The sequence below is a fragment of the Lithobates pipiens genome, unplaced genomic scaffold (assembly GCF_037356315.1).
Source record: "Lithobates pipiens isolate NorthernLeopardFrog02 unplaced genomic scaffold, aLitPip1_a1.2 Scaffold_16, whole genome shotgun sequence".
In the NCBI taxonomy this organism is placed as follows: Eukaryota; Metazoa; Chordata; class Amphibia; order Anura; family Ranidae; genus Lithobates; species Lithobates pipiens.
Window position 1 is genome coordinate 125,127,847 of NW_027507748.1, and position 18,653 is coordinate 125,146,499.

An 18,653-nucleotide genomic window follows, 5' to 3' on the forward strand; every position below is an offset into this window, starting at 1 on the left:
ATACCGTACTTGGACGACCTTTTATTTTTTGCCCCCTCAAAGCTCCAACTGCAGGGAGATCTGAGGGTAGCTATCTCTTGCCTAAAAAGGTTGGGGTGGTTGATAAACCAAGAGAAGTCACACCTGATACCAACACAGGTCTTACAGTATCTAGGTTTTCTGGTGGATTCAGTGTCACAGAAAGTCTTCCTCACGGAGGAAAAAGTGATAAAGGTGAAAGACATGGTAACCTTCCTACAGTCCAATCAGACAATTTCCATCAGGTCAGCTATGGCAGGGTTGGGCCTATTGGTGGCAACAATCCCTGCAGTTCCTTGGGCAAGAGCTCATTTCAGGTGTCTCCAGGCCAATATTCTGGGCAGTTGGGACGGGACACAAGAGTCCCTGGACAGGACTATCCATCTATCCTCAAAGACCAAAAGGTCTCTTTGGTGGTGGAAGAGAGAAGAGAACCTAGTACGGGGTCTTTGGTGGTCTCCTCCAGTGTCTGTTCGCATCACCACGGATGCCAGTGCTTGGGGCTGGGGGGCCCACTTGGGGTCGAAGGTAGCCCAAGGATGCTGGGGGAAGACACAGTCCCAGAGGTCAGCCAATTGGAGGGAGTTGCAGGCAGTCTGGGAAGCCTTAAGGGTGTTCGCCAGGGATCTGAAGGACCACCATGTACAGGTCCTCTCGGACAGTATAGTGACGGTGTCCTACCTAAACAAGCAGGGAGGAACAAGATGCCCGTCCTTGATCAAGCTAACAAGTACGATCATGCATTGGGCAGAAGAAAACCTAAAATCGCTTTCAGCGGTCCATCTAAAAGGGGTGGACAACCACCTGGCGGACTTTCTGAGTCGACACCGGGTGTACGAATCAGAATGGTCACTAAACAGGGAGATTTTCCAGATGTTAGTGCGCAAATGGGGTCTTCCGGAAGTGGACTTGTTCGCCAGGAAAGCGAACACCCAGGTCCCAGTATACTTTTCCCTAGAGAGGGAGGCAGGGGCAAGAGGGATAGACGCTTTGGCACAAAGCTGGGCTTTTCACATTTGTTACGCCTTCCCCCCATTCAAGTTAATTCCTCTAGTCCTGAGGAAATTTTTGCAGGAACAGACCACATTGATACTAGTGGTTCCGTACTGGCCGAAGAGACCATGGTTCTCGGTGCTGCTGGGCCTGACAGACGAACCTCCCCTCATACTGCCCGAGAGGGAGGATCTGCTGTCTCAGGGTCCAGTTCTGTTACAAGAACTACAGACCCTAAAGTTATCGGCCTGGCGTCTGAAGAGAGTCTCTTGAAGTCTAAGGGACTCTCAGATAGGGTGATTAAAACACTTCTTTCTAGTAGAAAGAAGGTAACCCAAGCAATTTATGTTAAATACTGGAAAGTTTTTTGTTCATGGTTGGACACTAAAAAGGTATCTATAAGTATCCCAACAGTCTTGGAATTTTTACAAGACGGTGTGGATAAGGGGTTGGCCATTAGTACCTTAAAGGTACAAATTACGGCCCTGTCTGTTTTTTTGGATCAACCTCTGGCGATAGACCCGCTAGTTAGCAGGTTCTTTAAGGGGTTGACCAGGATTAAACCTGTTCCTTTCAAAATTTTACCCAAATGGGACCTGTCAATTGTATTACAGGGATGGGTAAAAAAGTCTCTGGAAGAAGAACCTTCCTTGAGATGGATCACGCTTAAAACGGTGTTCGTAGTGGCTATTTCCACAGCCAGACGCATTAGCGAGCTTCAGGCACTTTCGGTGAAAGAGCCGTTTTTACAAATTTTTGAGGATAGGCTGGTGTTGCGCACGGACCCTGGGTTTTTACCCAAAGTAGTGACAAAATTCCACAGAACACAGGAAATTGTTTTGCCTTCGTTCTGTGGGTCTCCCACTAATCCTAAGGAGGTTGAGTTCAGCCAACTGGATGTGAGAGCCTGTGTCTTACAATATCTGGAGATGTCAAAAAACATTAGAAAATCGGATGCATTATTTGTCTTACATGCGGGTAAAAAATTGGGGTCACAAGCTTCAAAAAATACAATTGCAAGGTGGATCAAACAAGCTATTGTAGAAGCCTACAAAGGAATGAAAATGGAATGTCCTTTTTCCCCCATGGCTCACTCCACACGGGCGCTATCGACCTCATGGGCAGAGCGAGCTGGAGCAACACCAGAACAAATTTGTCGAGCAGCAACTTGGTCAAGCTACTCGACGTTTATGAAGCATTACAGATTGGACCTTATCTCAGCGCAAGACCAGGCGTTTGGGAGAAAGGTCCTTCAAGCGGTAGTCCCCCCCTAATCTGGTAAGTTCTCATTGATCCTCTCTAGTGCTGTCCTGGACAGACGACTAGAGAAAACGAGAGTTAGACTTACCGGTAACTCTGTTTCTAGGAGTCGTCCAGGACAGCATGGATTCCCTCCCTATATGCTGTTATAATGCTGGACAAGTGTTTTTGTCGTTACAGAAGCAGTTTCCGGGGAAGTTCTCGTTTACAAGACTGAAGGGGAAGGGACGGAGACCACCCTTTAAAGATCTGGTTTGTGTTTCCTGCCTCTGGAGGTGGAGCCTATCTCTCTAGTGCTGTCCTGGACGACTCCTAGAAACAGAGTTACCGGTAAGTCTAACTCTCGTTTTTTTTTTCCAGCCAGGTAGGAACACACAGGGACTGTGGGGACTATGTTCTCTCAGATGCTGCCTGAGAGAGAGGTCTCCTCTTACCTTCTTTATCCTTTTTTGCAGCAGGTTCCTCCAGGCAGTGTCACAGGGGAGGGGGACCTTTTTCTGGACTCCTCTCTCCCCTTCAGTGCTTGGGAGAACCAGTAACGCTGGCAAGCTGCAGCCCCTCATGTCTTCTGCATGGCAGGAGCCATGTTTTTGTGTCTGGCAGTGTCTGAGCATATTCATGATATCGTTTCTAGGTGGGGAAGGAGCTTCTGGCCAGACGTGGGTGCCTAGAAATCTAGAACATTGGTTAAACCAGCTTCAAGCACAGATTAGTGCAAGTACCTGAAAGAAGAGATTCTATATTCTTTCCCTACAATTTCAAGAGCAGTTGGATATATAATGGGTGCACCCGCAAAATCCATGTGCATGACAGCATGCTTAGGTGCCTTGTCTAATTCGGCAAGAAGGGCCTTATAGCTGAAAGGGGGGCGGGGGGACTCAGCCTCCAAGGTTTAACTATGCGGAATCCCATTTTCAGGAGATCTTTGGTCCAAATTTGGAATCCATTTTGTACCACACAACAGACAGGAAAAAGTCTTTTTCTGTTAAAAAGATGAAACTTATGCCAAAGTGTGTGTGTGTGTGTGTGTGTGTGTGTTTTGTTTTTTGTTTTTTTTGTCTCCAGAGCAACCTGCAGTAAGGTGACAAGTCTCAGGGAAAATCTGGGATTTCAGAAGGCAAGTGAAAGAGGAGTCCTTTTCCGTACTCCTGCTCAGCCCAAGAAGTCACAATGACTTGCCTCTTCCAGTGGAAGGAAGACTACAGTGGTCCTTTCCACAATGGGGGAAACAATGAACATGCCTATACATCCAGGATCTTGTCAGCAAGGGGTACGAAATAGAATTTGCAGAGGTTCCACCAAGAAGGTTTTTTGTGATGGATATTCCAAGAAATACGGTAAAAGATCTTGCCATGGAGAACCTAGTTTAGGATCAGATATTTCAAAGAGTGGTTATACTGGTCCCTACAGGAGAAAAACAATTGGGGTTTTATTCCCATTATATTTCATGGTGGGAAAACCGTCCGGAAAATTCTACTTAATCCTCAACCTGAAGCCGTTGAACAAGGCTTGTTCAACGGTCATAAATCTACTGACTGTTACATGGCATCAATCAACCTATCACCACATCCCAATCAGAGAGCACTCCCAAAGGTTTTTGAGACTTGCCCTGAGATCAGGGCAACATATCCAGCACCTGCAGTTAAGGGTGCTGCCATTCGGTCTGTAATCCTCCTCTTGTATTTTCACAAAAGTGATGGCGGCGTACTTAGCTCCCCTAAGGCTCCGTCAGAGGTGTCATGGTAATCTCACACCTAGACTAAGGCCCGCAACAATCTGGAGAGCTCGGGCTGGTCTATAAATGTGCAAAAATCCAACCTGATCCTGTCCAAGAAAGTCTTATTTCTGGCGTTTTGCATTTGTTTGGCGGAACAGAAGATTTTCTTGCCAGACGAGAAAAGGCAAAAAGTTTGATCGGTGCTGACTTTGCTTCAGGGCAATCAGCAGGTGTCAATAAGGTTTCTCATGTCAGTTCTCAGCTTATTAACAGCCTCCATTGCAGCAGTCCAGTGGGCAAGAATACACTTGAGGCCCCTGCAACAATTCATTCTGAATCTATGAAATGGGGATTTGACTTCACTGGACACCAAGGTGAGGGGCTCCAACAGCGTAAAAAGATCCCTGTGGTGGTGGAAGACTCGGAGTCCTGTCAAGCGATCTGGTCCTTTCCGGTAGGAAAGATCTTTACCAAAGATGCCAGCTCTTGGGGCTGGGGAATGCACTTGGGAAGTCATCTGACATGGGGGCAGTGGTCAAGGCAACAAGTGGGAAGTTCAAAACGGTCACCATAGCACTGTTAGCTTTTTCTCAAAGGTTCCGGGGCCATCATGTTCCGGTTGGCACAGACAACACCACTGCTGTAGCCTATATATAAACAGGCAAGGCTGCACAACTAGCAGGTGTCTTCAAAATGTGGCAGACAAAATCTTGGGTTGGGCAGAAATCAATTTGGCATCCTTCCCTGAACCTGTTAGCCAATTTTCCTGAGCAGGCACCAAGCAAGAGAAGGCGAATGGTGCTTAAGCCCGGGTTCACATGTGCGTTGCGAATTTGAAGCTCTGGTTTCAATGCGATAATAAATCGGTTGTTCAGAGATTCCTCTGAGTTTTAGCTGCGGATCAGTGAGTAGCGAGGGGGGGGGGGGAGGTGTAGTGAGGAGAAGGAGAGAATTTTGTGTTGAGAATGGAATGCATCTGCGAATCAGATGTGTTCCCATAGAAGATAATGGGCTTGTAATTCGCACCGCAATGCCCAGAAAATGCACAAGTTTTTTTGTGCAATGCGCAGTGCAAATGCAACACACATATGTGATCCAGATACATTCAAATTAATGTATTTTAAAATGTCTTGCGAATTGGATGCAAGGCCCGTACACACGATCAGACTTTTTGACAACAAACATGCAAATTAGCTGTTTTGGAGCAACATCCGACTGTGTGTACGCTCCATCGGACAAACTTTTTTGGTTTTCATCGGACTTTTGTTGGCTGTGCGAACGGACAAACTTTCTGGCAACAAAAGTCCGATGGAGCAAAGTCTGATCGTGTGTACAGAAAGCCATAGGACTTTTGTACAAAGTACAAACAGGCATGCTCAGAACCAATGCAAAAGATCAGCCAACAATACAGAAGTTGACCAAAGGTGGCGGTAAAGAGCAGAAAAACTACATGATTTGGTGAAAGTTGGCTGAAAAAGTCCTGCCGTGTGTATGCAATACAAGTTCAGGGCCGACGCCCTTTGTACAAAAATCCAAGGGAAAGTTTGTACAAAGTCCTATAGTGTGTATGAGGCTTTAGATGCATCTAATTCGCATAGGTGTGAACAGGGGGCTAAATCAGGAAATCTTTCCCAACTTCAGGTATGGAGTCTGCCACAAGTAGATTTGTTTACAAAACACAATGCCAAGACCTGCAATTTTCTTTTTTTTTTTTTTTTTTTTTTTTTTTTTTTGAATAGAGAAGGAGCAATAGGGGTAGATGCCCTTGCTCTAAAGTGGGGTTTCCACATTTAAAGTCCAGGTCGCAGCGTTGGGAGTCTCTGGAATGCTCTGTTGCTTCAGAACCCTTAATTAGATTTTTCAGGGCATTATACCGTTCCAGACCAGTTAAAACATTTCCCCAATGGGATCTCTCAGTAGTCTTACAAGCTCTAACCAAATCTGTTTTCGAACCTCTGGATTCTGCAACCTTGAAGTATGTCACGCTGAAGACTGTTCTTCTAATTGTGGGGGCACTTCGTCATGCAGGATTAGTGATCTACATGTGTTAGAGAGCCATTTCTAATCAAATTGGATTGTGCTGAAAACTGACCCTAGCGTCGGTGTATCACCGTTCCCATATTGTCTTTCAGGACAGCAACCTATGAGAGACCTTGGCTCCTCCCTTCTTAGGAAACACTGCCCAGCCTAGATTTAAAAGGAATGCTTCCCTGCCAGCTCCTCAGTTTCGGTGTTTCCTCCGGCAAGGAGACACTGCGAGGAGCTGTGGCTAAAGATGGCCAGGGAGGCTGAAGTCTCTATGTCCAGGAGGGAGACGGAGGTCTCTGGGGACTAGTGGTGCTATGCCTTGGAGAGGGGTTACTTGGCAGCCACACTGTTTCTATTGCCACCCCAGCTCTCCGTTGTCGTGGGATGCTTTGGGGACCCGCCTTCAGGTTCTCAATGGAGAATTAGGAGGAGGCGCTATTCCCCCCCCCCCCCCCCCTGCACTCTGGTGCGAGCCGCTATGGAGCTCACAGCGGGGCCAGGTGATGGATTACGTCAATTTCGGCAGGGGGTGTGCACCTCTCCTTGATCTGCGGTTTCCGGTTCCAGCTGCTGAAAGGGAAAGGTTCCAGGGTTTTGGACTGCCTAACAGAAACAGGGGGCAGGTGGTAAATCCTACAGCCCCAGTCTGTACCTCACCAGTGGTAGTAGGGTACCGTACCCTTTCCTTCCCGTCACCCCCTCTGGGGAGAAAGGGGGACCAGAGATTTCCATTTTTTGTTGCATACAAGTTGGCCCCATTAGCGCCATCGCATAGGTGACATGGCGGCGTATCTTCTCTTCTGACAGCATGGCTGGTATGTCTATGGCAAGTGCGCCCAACCAGTGGCCCGGAGGCCAGGTGTGGCCTGCAGAGCCCTCTGATTTGGCCCGCGACCTCCTGCTCTGGGATAGAATAGAATTTAAAGAATACTGTTATTAAAGGTCAGTCTATTACTAAAATCACAGTGTAAAAATGGGCATATCTGTTCTGCAGTGGTTACTGGGCTGCTTTCAAACTGATCCGCAGGTGCAGAGCAGTTTACCTGTGCTTTACCTGCACTGAGCCATAGACTTCTATTATTACCTGCGAGTTTGAGCTTTCTGAAAGTGCACCAAGCCTGCAGAATATAAGTCTATTGCAAACTGCAAGAAAGCCAAAGGTACACTGCATTGCACACGTGGTGTGGGTAAACCACAGCCCATCAGTGTGAAAGCAGCCTTGGACCCTTTTCACATGGTCAGTCCGACAATTGGACCCTCTAAGTAGTGGCAGACATAAACTGACTTGTGTTCTATCTCCAATACGATCCGCTAAAAAGTATCGTGGGTTGCGTCTGTGTCCGCTCTGCAAATTCAGAGTGGACACGGACCTGACATCCACCCGCTCCGCTCATTGTGGCCCCCGACCGATTACCAAGTCGCTTAAGTGGCCCTCGCTCTTCAAAATGTTGGGCACCCCTGGTCTAGGGGAAAGTAGGAAGCTGCAGTGCGCGAGGGGGCAGAGCTATTGTGCTCCAAGCTGGCCCACAGGAAGCATCCAGCGGGGTCACTTCTGGGGCATATGTAATCAGCGGGCGCTGGAGATGCCGGTTACAGTCTCTTTCCATACGGTGCAAGCAGGAAGCATGGATGGTAGTCAGAGACTAAGGGCTCTGATTGTTTTCTGGGACCTGAGTTCAAAAGCCGTTCGTATCCTAGGTATTGCACAGCACCTGCACCTTCTGCTGGACATGTGGCAGCTCTGTGGTCTAGAAGTGAGAACTTTGGCTTGGCATCCCTGCTGGTCTGGTTTTCAAAGGGGAAGACCCAGCAGCGGCTGCAGACCAGATGGACTCTTCTGCGACACCTGCACAAGCAGCAGAAGCAGACCCCAGCACCTCACAGGTAAGTCTGAAGTGTTTGTACTTTCCATACACATCCTTTGAGTGTTTTCCCGCTTGTAACCAGTAGGGACTGGGTGAAGGGGAATCCCCCTTTTTTTTTTTCCTCTCCCTCCTGCATGAGGTGTATGGAGTGGGTATGGTTGAAATCGTACTGTGTGTGAAAACCTCAAGCAAGCCGTTGAAAGGCAAATCGTGGCTCGCAATCATTGCAGCCATGGGAGTCTGCCTGTAGACCTAGGATCTTGTCCTCATGTCAGCTCCTACTGACCTTTGACACGTAACTTTATGAAGTAACTCAGCGGTTAACATTTCAGCTCTGGGTCGCTGATTTGATGGGGTTGAGAGTCAGTTCCCTGGGTAGATGCCATTGTTCAGAGCTGGCATTTTCCCCAGGTGCTATGCCATCTTGCCCACCCACAGTCTTACAGGTGGACATAGAACACTTCGTTTCGGGAGCTGGGTGGTCTGGCTACTAAGAGGGATCCCTTAAGATTATATTTTATGCTTCACTTACCTGAGATCTTGAGGCATTTCGGCAGCTGGACCAGTGTTGGGTCTGCAGTTTCCAAGTAGGATCAAACTTTACTCATTGTAGGCCCTCGTGGAATCTTCCTTTTGAACTTTAGTTCATGTGTCAATAAGGGGTTTCCTTCCAAAATAAGGGTTAAAATCTCTTGCTGTACCTGGGCAAGATGGTATTGACTAACAATCGGACAAGCCTATATGTAGGGAGATCTGAGAGAAGCTAATGCTACTCCGCGCCAGATCTGTGCAGTGGCAACGTGATTCAGCTCTCCTACCTTTTTTACCTGACACTAGAGGCTGATTTTGTTGTCCGCAAAGGGATCAGACTCTTTGGACAGAGAGTCCTGTAAGCCGTAGTCCCACCCTAAGGGTAAGTGCTCGCTTATCCTCTCATAGGTTGCTGTCCTGAAAGACGATATGGGAAAATTGGAGTTACTTACTGGTAATGTCTTTTCTGGGAGTCTTTCAGGACAGCACAATGTACCCACCCTTGTTGGTTTTTTCTTTTGGGTTCCTGACTCGGGTACCATCAAAGTAATTTAAGGTGTATGATGTGTTCTTGTTTCTCCCCAGCTTGCCGGATTTGCTCTTGAAGAACTGAGGAGCTGGCGGGGATGCATTCCTTTTAAATCTAGGCTGGGCGGTGTTTCCTAAGAAGGAAGGAGCCGAGGTCTCTCATGGGTTGCTGTCCTGAAAGACTCCTGGAAAAGACGTTACCAGTAAGTAACTCCAATTTTTTTGCCAACGTTTTGCCCTAGCCCATCAGGGGAGAAGAATTGTTAAATTCTTCTGATGTAAGAATTGTTTTTCGTTATTTAGAATTAAAGTGGATGGCCACCCTGAAAAAAAATACATTAAAAATTAAAAAAAAAAATCAGAAAATGTTTTATTTATTTTTTTCTTACCAGAAATGCCTGTTAGGCACATCATCCTAATCTGCCTCTTCCTCCTCCGTGGAGATCTTCTGTCTTCTCTCCTCCGTGCGGCGTCTTCTGGGTAATGGGTCACGCTGTGTTCTGGGAACTGTGTCCCAGAACACAGCGCGCCCCATTCACAAAGCGCGGCGCGACTCGCCCATGCGCAGTAGGAAACGGGCAGTGAAGCCGCAAGGCTCCACTGCCTGTTTCCCTTAGCCAAAATGGCGGTACCGGGACCCGAGAGTCGAGGGATGGGTCAGCCTCGGGCGGCCGACAACGCGGGTGCCCTGGACAGATAAGTGTGCTTATTAAGTCAGCAGCTACAGTGTTTGCAGCTGCTGACTTTTTAAATTATTATTTTTTTTTTTTTTAAACCGGCCCTCCTCTTTAACTAAAGAATTCAGGAGCTCTGAGACTTTTTTGTTTTGTTTTTGTTTGCTGGGACCAAAAAAAGGGCAAAAGCCACTGAAGGATCCGTTGCCAGATGGCTAAGAATGGCAATTGAATCAGCTTATATACTTTCGAATCTCGTTCTGCTATAGGTATTCATGCTCATTCCACAAGCTCTAGCAGCCACATGGGGAGGCCGGTGCCACCCCCGGAACAAATTTTGTAGAGCGGTGACGTGGTCAAGCATGTCCACTTTAGTATGCCATTACAGATTGTATTTATTATTAGCTGGAGGCAGGCCTTCAGCAGAAAGGTTCTGCAAGCTGTGGTCCCACCCTGAGGTGGTAAGTAGTTCTTTATCCTCTCATGTGCTGTCCTGCATGACATTTTGAGAAAATTCAAGTTGGGCTTACTGGTAACTTGTTTTCTAGTAGTCTTTCAGGACCGTATTAATTGCCCGATCTGATATTGTTTGTTGTGCTTACGTCTTTTCTTATGGGCCGGTGGTACTCTTCGACAGCTGACTGTTGGGAGAAGCCTACCATTTAAAGTCTGTGGGTGTGCAAGAAGAGGAGCAACTACATTTTCATGTGCTGTCCTGAAAGACTACTAGAAAACAAGTTACCGGTAAGCCTAACTTGAATTTTTTTGCACACTACCTGTGGTGCATTCGCAGTGCCGTGTAAACTGTGATACATACTTGCACATTATGGCAAATCATTCTGCCGCTCCTTGTAATACAGTTCCACTATGACCAATTTGTCATTTTGAGTTAATCTGTCATTTATTCTTGCAATCATAGCTGATAAGGCATTAGAAATATCTACTAAAGCCTGGTACACACTACAGTTTTAGCTCCGGTCTCCCCTGCTGGGCTGTTGTGTTCTGACAGGGGGACGCCCCCCCCCCCCCCCACCCAGAACACTCCAATCGGCATTCTTTGGTTTTCCAGTCCAGCATGCATATCCGACAGAAGCCAGCTGAACAGCCTCTGACTATTTATTTAACTTTTTTTTTTGTTTTGTTTTTTTGTGCTCCTGAGTTCAGCTTTATTATTATCTTATCATAATTGTAGATTTATGCCATAGAACGGCTTATAGGGGGTGTGTGTATGTATGTAATATATATGTGTGTGTGTGTGTGTATATATGTATATGTGTATATATATATATATATATATATATATATATATATATATATATATATATATATATATATATATATATATATATATATATATATATATATTTTATATATATATATATATTTTATATATATATATATATTTTATATATATATATATATATATATTATATATATTTCTCTCTATCTAGCATTTCTAAAAAAAACAAGAAAATTTCATTTATTTTTTTGTATTCAAATTTAAAATCTGTTTCTACTTCAGCTTATACCAGTTTTAGAACCCACTATGAGTTCAAGTACAGAAGAACAAGTATTGAGGAAGATGATGTACTGTCTATGCCAAGTTTACAAGGTACAAAGTGTTGCATTTGCTTCTGCTTCCCAGTTCAAGATGAGCATAAACCAATGGCAGAATAGCTTCAGTAGTCTAGTGACTCTCCAATATTTTAATACCTGGCATTGGGAAATTTCTTATAGTAGAGGACCTTTTTGTATTTATTATTATTATTATTATTATTTTTTATCATGTGGCGTAGTGACTTAACTAAAATGTAGTATTAGTTATTAAATACGTACATAAAACTGCAGTAAGTACATTAAACATTGTTCTAGAAACATTTTAGCTTTTCTTTTTTATGTGATCTCAAATTAGTGGTCATAGCATTTAAAGAATTCATGATTGCGCCACAAATGGGTATCACTCTTACAGGTGACTTGTTCCAATTATACACTTTGAGAAATAATACAACTACATCCTAAATACGTGTTCATTTTCCTCTTTCAGAAGCGGATGAAGCTCTTCAGCAGTTCAGTAAAGGAACCCAGGGATCCCTGTCACTGGTTATTGTATCAGAAACCACTCACATTTTCCCACAGGTACCAACAGACCATATAACCTCTCATTGTCAGTCTTTTATGTGGAAAAATTACTTAATAGTGCCCTTAACTGTAAAATCTGAACCGGGAATAAAGCTGTACCCGTGACTCAGTCAGGGTTTTTCCTTATGTGCTCTGCTAATGCAAGGATTTTTGACACCCTAGGCGAAATCTCATGTTGCTGCCGCCCCACTCTGAGAATAAGGAACATTTTTCTTTATTGGTATAAAAAGATCCAATGTGAAAAAACATCAAAGTTACAGCATCATGACAGCACAGAGGCGAGCATGGTTAACCATGCTGTTGTGATGCTGTAACCTCGATTTTTCACGTTGGATATTTTTATACCAATAAAGCACTTTTCCTTATCCTTAGAGTGCGGTCAATCATTTTGTCTCCTGCAGCAGTCCTCCGCCGCCGCTGCGCCTCTGACATTATGTGCAAATGGCGTGGCGGCTGCCTGCTGATACTGAGACTATAGCCCCATACACACTATCAGTTTTTTCTGCTTTCTCAGATTTACTATGAAGTCAAACCTTAGGAGTTTCAATTTGTATGCAATCAGGCAGGCCCTTGCACTACATGGTTTTGGTAAATCAACAGAAAATCTGATAGTGTGTATGGGGCTTTAGTTGCTTGCTGCAGGGAGAAGAGAGTAGGAACACCAGTGGCCAGGTGCCCTAGACGGCTGCCTAGTTTGCCTAGTGGTAGCACAGACCTTGGCCGTAAGATAGGGCTGGGCTGTCATTTTGCGTGATTGGTGGCATTTCTAGAAATAGTGTACACCTAGACGTGCCTCTTTTGTACATATCTCAGGACAGTTTCTGGAGGAGTAGCTCCACCATTAGGATTGTTATCTCTCCCCAATACAATAGATTATTTCTTTGAAAAGAAAAAGTTGTATTTTCAGTAATTGACAGTTTGTAAAAAAAAAAAAAATAATTAAAATTGCAGTTAAATTAACAGAACTTTGGTCTGGTAAACATAAGTAAATAAATAGATTTGTTTTTCCTATTGTAGTGTTCATAAAGACAATAGTCCCTAATGTTCATACATAGGATATGCATTGTAACAGTGCCGAGTCAGGGAAAACGGAGACAAGCTTGTATTTGGAATAGGTCAAAATTGTTACTTTTTTATGTGGTTTTCTTGATGCCAGTTGGAAATATTCACTGCAAGGTCCGCTTATGTGACTGCCCTCCACCCTTTGCTTACAAAAGTCTACATTGCAGGGTGAAAAAAAAAAAGTACTCCTGAGCAAAAAAGTTGTAAAAAAAAAAAAAAAAACTTTCCTTACTCCAAAACTTCTGGCGTATATGTGAGGATGTTCTTGGTTGGTCTTCTTTCCGCATCCTGGAAAAAAACTGAGGATCCCAAATCCCATGGAATATGTTCCTGTACAGTGCATTAGGGTATTTTTCATAAGAATTGGGGTCCTGAGCTTTCCTAAGATTCCTCCCCCCCCCCCGGGAGGCTCAGTAAAAGTTCATACCAGAAAGCTGCTGGAATGCAGGAGTAAGGTGTGTGTGTGTGTGTGTGTGTACACACACACGTATATATTTGTTATTGTTGTATTGCAATGTTTCGTTGACAGGGTTTTGGGGAAACAACTTGAGTAGACCTTGCATTTTATTGCAAGGTCTGCTTTAAAGCTTATTTCCTGCTTTTAGTGAAGTTTAAATATTTTGGGGTGTGTGTGTGTGTGCGCTGTATAAACTGTTACCTCAGCTTCAAACAGTATACAGTCCTCGGTTTCAGCAGTGTGATAAGAACTTCCAGTCCCACTCCCAGAAAAAAAAGGCGTGATGTCAAGCTGACTGCTGCTCAGCTGTTCACAGGGAGCTTTGTATTCTTTGAATACAAGGCTTCCTGTGGGTGGATGATGTCACGATCTCTAGGTCAGCCTCAGCCAGCCGCAGATGCATAGATCAGCTTTAGCCTGGGTTTACACTACCCGTGACTCCAAAGTCGGACCTAAGCGGTACGGCTTGCATGCAACTTCTTTAACAGAAGTCAATGCAAGTCATATTAAAAGTAATGCAGGAACCTTTATCGCACCAATTAGATTCCATTGCTCAGAATGGGGTCCAACTTCTGATGCAACAAGTGCTCTAAAGTCGGAGCGATTGTTGCATCCGTGTGAACAAGGCCTTAATTGTAATTCAGCTGGGGACAGATTTTGTAAGACCTCTAATCCTCATTTACACTTTGGAATTTGTTTCAGCTAAAACAAATGCTTCACACATTTGGTTGTTGGCAGGTTGAATTCCTTCTTGGCACTGTTGCCACCAGAACTTCTGGTTCTGTCCCATTTCAGTGGCAAATTTACAAAGCCAAATACTGGTGCCATGTTCCCTTAGTTAAACTTTAATTGCCTGGAGTACACTGATATATGGTATGTAGCAATAAGGGAGTGGGCAGAGATGCACAAAATATTGTAGCAAATTGAGTTGAGGTGCAAAAAATCAAAAAGGCGAGTCAGCCTATTGAACTCAGTTGAAGGTTTATTTGGCATTTTGTAAAGCTCATTGCTGAAGAAGTATGCTTTGCTTTTCTTCCAGGGGGTCACAGTCTACATTGGCAAACATAGAAGATCGTTTGTTAAACTTACACTGGACCCATCACTATCCACTGAAGAAATCCGCCATACGTTGTATCGTAATGTAGAGCACATTATTCACACCATGTCCATCGCAGAGGAGGCTATCACTTCCTCACTGTCTGATAGGATCTCCGGTGGCCGGTTCAATAAAGATGACTTTGAGAGCAGCAGAAGAGCATTGAAGTCCAGCCCAGGTAAAGTCACAGAGGGGGAAAATTACTAAAACTGGAGAGTGTAAAATCTGGTGCAGCTGCGCTTAGAAATCAATCGGTTTCGAGATTTTATTATCAAAGCTTAATCGAACAAGCTGAAGTTAGAAGCTGATTGGACAGCTGCACCAGATTCTAAGTGCTCCAGTTTTAGTAAACTTCCCCCGGTGATTACAAGATGCTTTTTCTATGATAAACACATTCACAGTCTACGTTCTTGTAATTTTGGTTACTTTAAAATAATCTCTATATCCCAATATGTCTCATTCAGAGAGAACTTCTTTTGCAACGTGCCTTGCCCCACAATATAATACTTGTTGACGAAATGCAATGGACTTCATAAGTTGGAATTGGCCCTTTTATATATCTGTTCTTCACTTTTACAGGTTATGAAATCACATTCACCCTTCTCAACCCAGATCCAAAATCTCATGACTTGAACTGGAATATAAGCTCTGCTTCAGACCATTATATCCAGCCGTTCCTGGACAAGTTGCAGCCTGTAGCCAACTTCTCTGTAGACTCTCAGGTTGGTGGCAACTAGTTTACCTGTATCTATAGTCATTGTCTGATGCCTAATAATAAACAGTCTTAACTTTATAACTATTGTTCATTCTAAATTTAAGTTTTTGAAAATTTAGGTAGCTACATTTATAATTTGTAGGTTTTCATAAAACTGTGAACATCAGTGATGAGAGCTGATTTTAAAGGATAAGTTCACCTTTGGTAACATGTTACAGCCATTTTCAGGGTGTAACTTGTTAATGTAGCACCAGCCCTTTGCAGCTGTCGGCTTCTAGTTCTCGATGAACTACCAGGGTACTGTTGTGCATTCCTGGTAGTCCCATAATGCTTCCTGTCAGTGTGAAACTGCCTACCCATATGATGTACTGGCAGACAGCTTACACTGAAACTCTGTAGGAGACCTGCATGGCACCTGCGATCTGGTGATTGCGAGTGCAATGCTTTTCCTTACCTGCAAAAAATGTGCATTTTTTTTTTTTTTTTTTTTTAATTTATTTTTCTAAAGTGAAACTATCCTTTTTAATCTGTGGACATAGTGGAATTGATTAGCCATGATACTACAAACTGCGGCCACATCATGTGCCTCAACTACCCTAATGCTTAACTAAATGAATGAGAAACATTTGAAAGAGTACAATACCATTAAGGTTAAAGTGGGTGGTGCCGATGTACAGTTTTAGCAGTTCAGTTGCATATATATATATATATATATATATATATATATATATATATATATATATATATATATATATATATATATATATATATATATATATATATATAATATAAAATTATTTTTTGAAAGTCCAAATCAATCATATGAAACAACGAACCTAATTGGGAAGGTTACATTTTCAAGGGGGCCACATAATATTTACTGAGAGAATCCTTAAAGCGGTAGTAAACTGCCTGAGATCTTTTTTTCTTTTCTTAACCTGCAAGACAGCGGTATAATGTGCTAGTATGCATTACATACTACATTATGTGAAGCTTGCCTTAGAACAAAGCCCTCCAGCAGCGAGCTGTCACCACTGACAGGGCTTCCGTCTGCACCCAGTCTACCTCCCGGGTTCAGTCGGGGGCGGAGAAAGAGAGAAGGCCAGTCTGCACCATGCTCCAAAATCTGATATAGCCAACTTTTTAAATTTTTATATATATATATATATATATATATATATATATATATATATATATATATATATATATATTATATCATCTCTATATTATATCATCTCTATCTATCGCACACACGGGAACACCTGTCATTAGGAGACTGAGAACAGTATAAAGAGGTCAGAGTTCTTTCAGCAGCAGGAGGGAGGCACGGGCACTGTCGCTAGCTGAAAGGCAGGGAGGGGGGGAAGAGGACAGAGGAGGATGGGGGGGGGGGGGGGAAGCAGACAGGAAAGCTGCAGATGACAGAGGCACATAAACTGACCAGTATCAGGGCTCAGCAGCCTTGATAAAGTGTACTAGATCTGGTTACTGACTCCAGTTATGGAAGGCATGGCAATGCTTCCAGCATTTAGGCAGTTTCAGTTGCCAGCCTTGGTTGGAAGCTTTGAATGTGACAGACCTAGAATATATGGCATTGTGATATGTTTTATTTCCTTATAGTTTTGAAATGGAGTATGTGTGTGCTTTTGCTTTTAGATTCTGTATTATGCAATCCTTGGAGTCAATCCTCGATTTGACAAGGAAACATCAAGCTACATTCTGAATGCATACAACCTGCCCCATGTCATCAACCCAGTAGAGGCCAGACTTGGTAAGTACTCTCATAAGGGGGTATAGATCATGAAATATTTTCTTGTTAAGTACCTTTTTTTTATCTGCAGATTTTGCTTCAGGTGAAATGAGCTGACTTTTTAATCATGTCAACAGACCTATATTTTATCTTCAAATATACTGAACTTTAGTTAGGTCAGCGCAAAGCAGACAATTAGAAATATTGATATGCTACTTGAATCCTAAGGTCATTTACAGGTACGCTCCAGTTTTAAAAACAAATTGAGAGGCACCAATTGTGATGGGCCCCTAGAAAATCAGAACAATTGCCTTGAATGAAAGGCATTTTTTTCATGTAGATGATGCAGAGCATGTAAGAGCTATAATTTAAAAGTTAGAAAGCAAAATCCCTTCACTTTAGAAGTGTTTAAAGTGTTTCTAAAGCCTTAAGGTTTTTCACCTTAATACATGTGCATTAAGGTGAAAAACCTTCTGTGCTGTAAAATACTCCTCAGCCTGCCCTATACTTACCTGAGCCCGATCCAGCAATTTGCACGAGAGCAGCAGCTCTTGCCACACTCTCCCTCCTCCCTGGGAAGAGTGGTAGCAGCGGCAGCCTTTGCAATCAATCAAATGCTGTGCTGAGCAGGGGGCAGGGCTGAACTCTGTGTCAATAGACATAGGCAGGGCAGCTTGGGAGCACACAAGGGAGCTGCCATGGAAAGCCCAGCAATGTGCACAAGAGCCAAGGCTCTCTCGACTCTCCCTCCTCATTGGCTCAGATACAGCAGTGGGAGGTATTGGTCCTACTGCTGTCAGTCAAAGCCAGGGAGGAGGGAGCAGGGGCGGGTTGAGCCTTGTGCTGTGTATCTTATGAACGTTGGGAGTCCCCAGAAGATTAGGATTGGAACTGCTCTGTGCAAAACCATTGCACAGAGCAGGTAAATGGAGCATGTTTGTTATTTTAATGAATAAAGCTTTTTTTTTTTTTAATGTCTCTTTTAAGTTCTTGTTCCACAATTCAAGTCAAGAATATCTGATCAGCCTTGGGGATTGATGTGTTTAATTTTGCTTTGTAAAGCTGCATAATATATAAGAAAAGGTAATCTAAAGTAAATGGTAAATCTAAAATCTATATTTCATTGTTTTGCTATCATACAGCACAATATAAGGTTTTCTTAAATCTGAAATTTAACCCCTTCATGCCTAATCCTTTTTCTGACTCTTGTCGCTTAAAAGTTAAAATCAATTTTTTTTGCTAGAAAATGACTGGAACCCCCAAACATTATAAATATTTTTTTAGTAGAGTCCCTAGAGAATAAAATGGCATTGTCATATTTTGTCACACTGTATTTGCACAGTGGTCCTTCAAATTTTTTTGGAAGAAATACACTTTCAGAACTAAAAAATAAATAAAAATAACAGTAAGGTTAGCACAATTTTTTTGTGTAATGTGAAAGATGTTACGCCAAGTAAATAGATGCCTAAGAGCCGGTTCACACAGCGGGCGATGCGAGGCGACACGACTCGCCTCGCCTCGCCTCGCTCTCGCAAGTCGCCCCCGTTCTGTACAATGGAACCGTTCTGAGAGGAGCGACTCGAGTCGCTCCGACTCAGAAAAAAGGTTCCTGTACTACTTTTGGGCGACCTGGGGGCGACTTGCATTGACTTCTATACAGAAGTCATTTGCAAGTCGCCGCGGCAGGTCGCGGCGAGGCAAGTCTGAGTCGCCTCGCCTGCAGTGTGAACCGGCCCTAACATGTCGTGCTTTAAAATTGCGCACACTCGTGGAATGGCAACAAACTACAGTACCTAAGTCTCCATAGTAGGCAATGTTTT

General features: G+C 43.7%; 1 protein-coding gene across 1 annotated transcript in view; it reads left to right on the forward strand.

The window, feature by feature from the left end:
- The window catches only part of PIGS (phosphatidylinositol glycan anchor biosynthesis class S), a 50,232-nt gene that overhangs the window by 10,265 nt on the left and 21,314 nt on the right, over positions 1-18,653 (forward strand). The window contains exons 4-8 of the mRNA XM_077480432.1: positions 11,137-11,226; positions 11,659-11,750; positions 14,312-14,546; positions 14,948-15,090; positions 16,740-16,854. Coding sequence (XP_077336558.1) covers positions 11,137-11,226; positions 11,659-11,750; positions 14,312-14,546; positions 14,948-15,090; positions 16,740-16,854 — 675 coding nt within the window. The remainder of the gene's footprint in view (positions 1-11,136; positions 11,227-11,658; positions 11,751-14,311; positions 14,547-14,947; positions 15,091-16,739; positions 16,855-18,653) is intronic.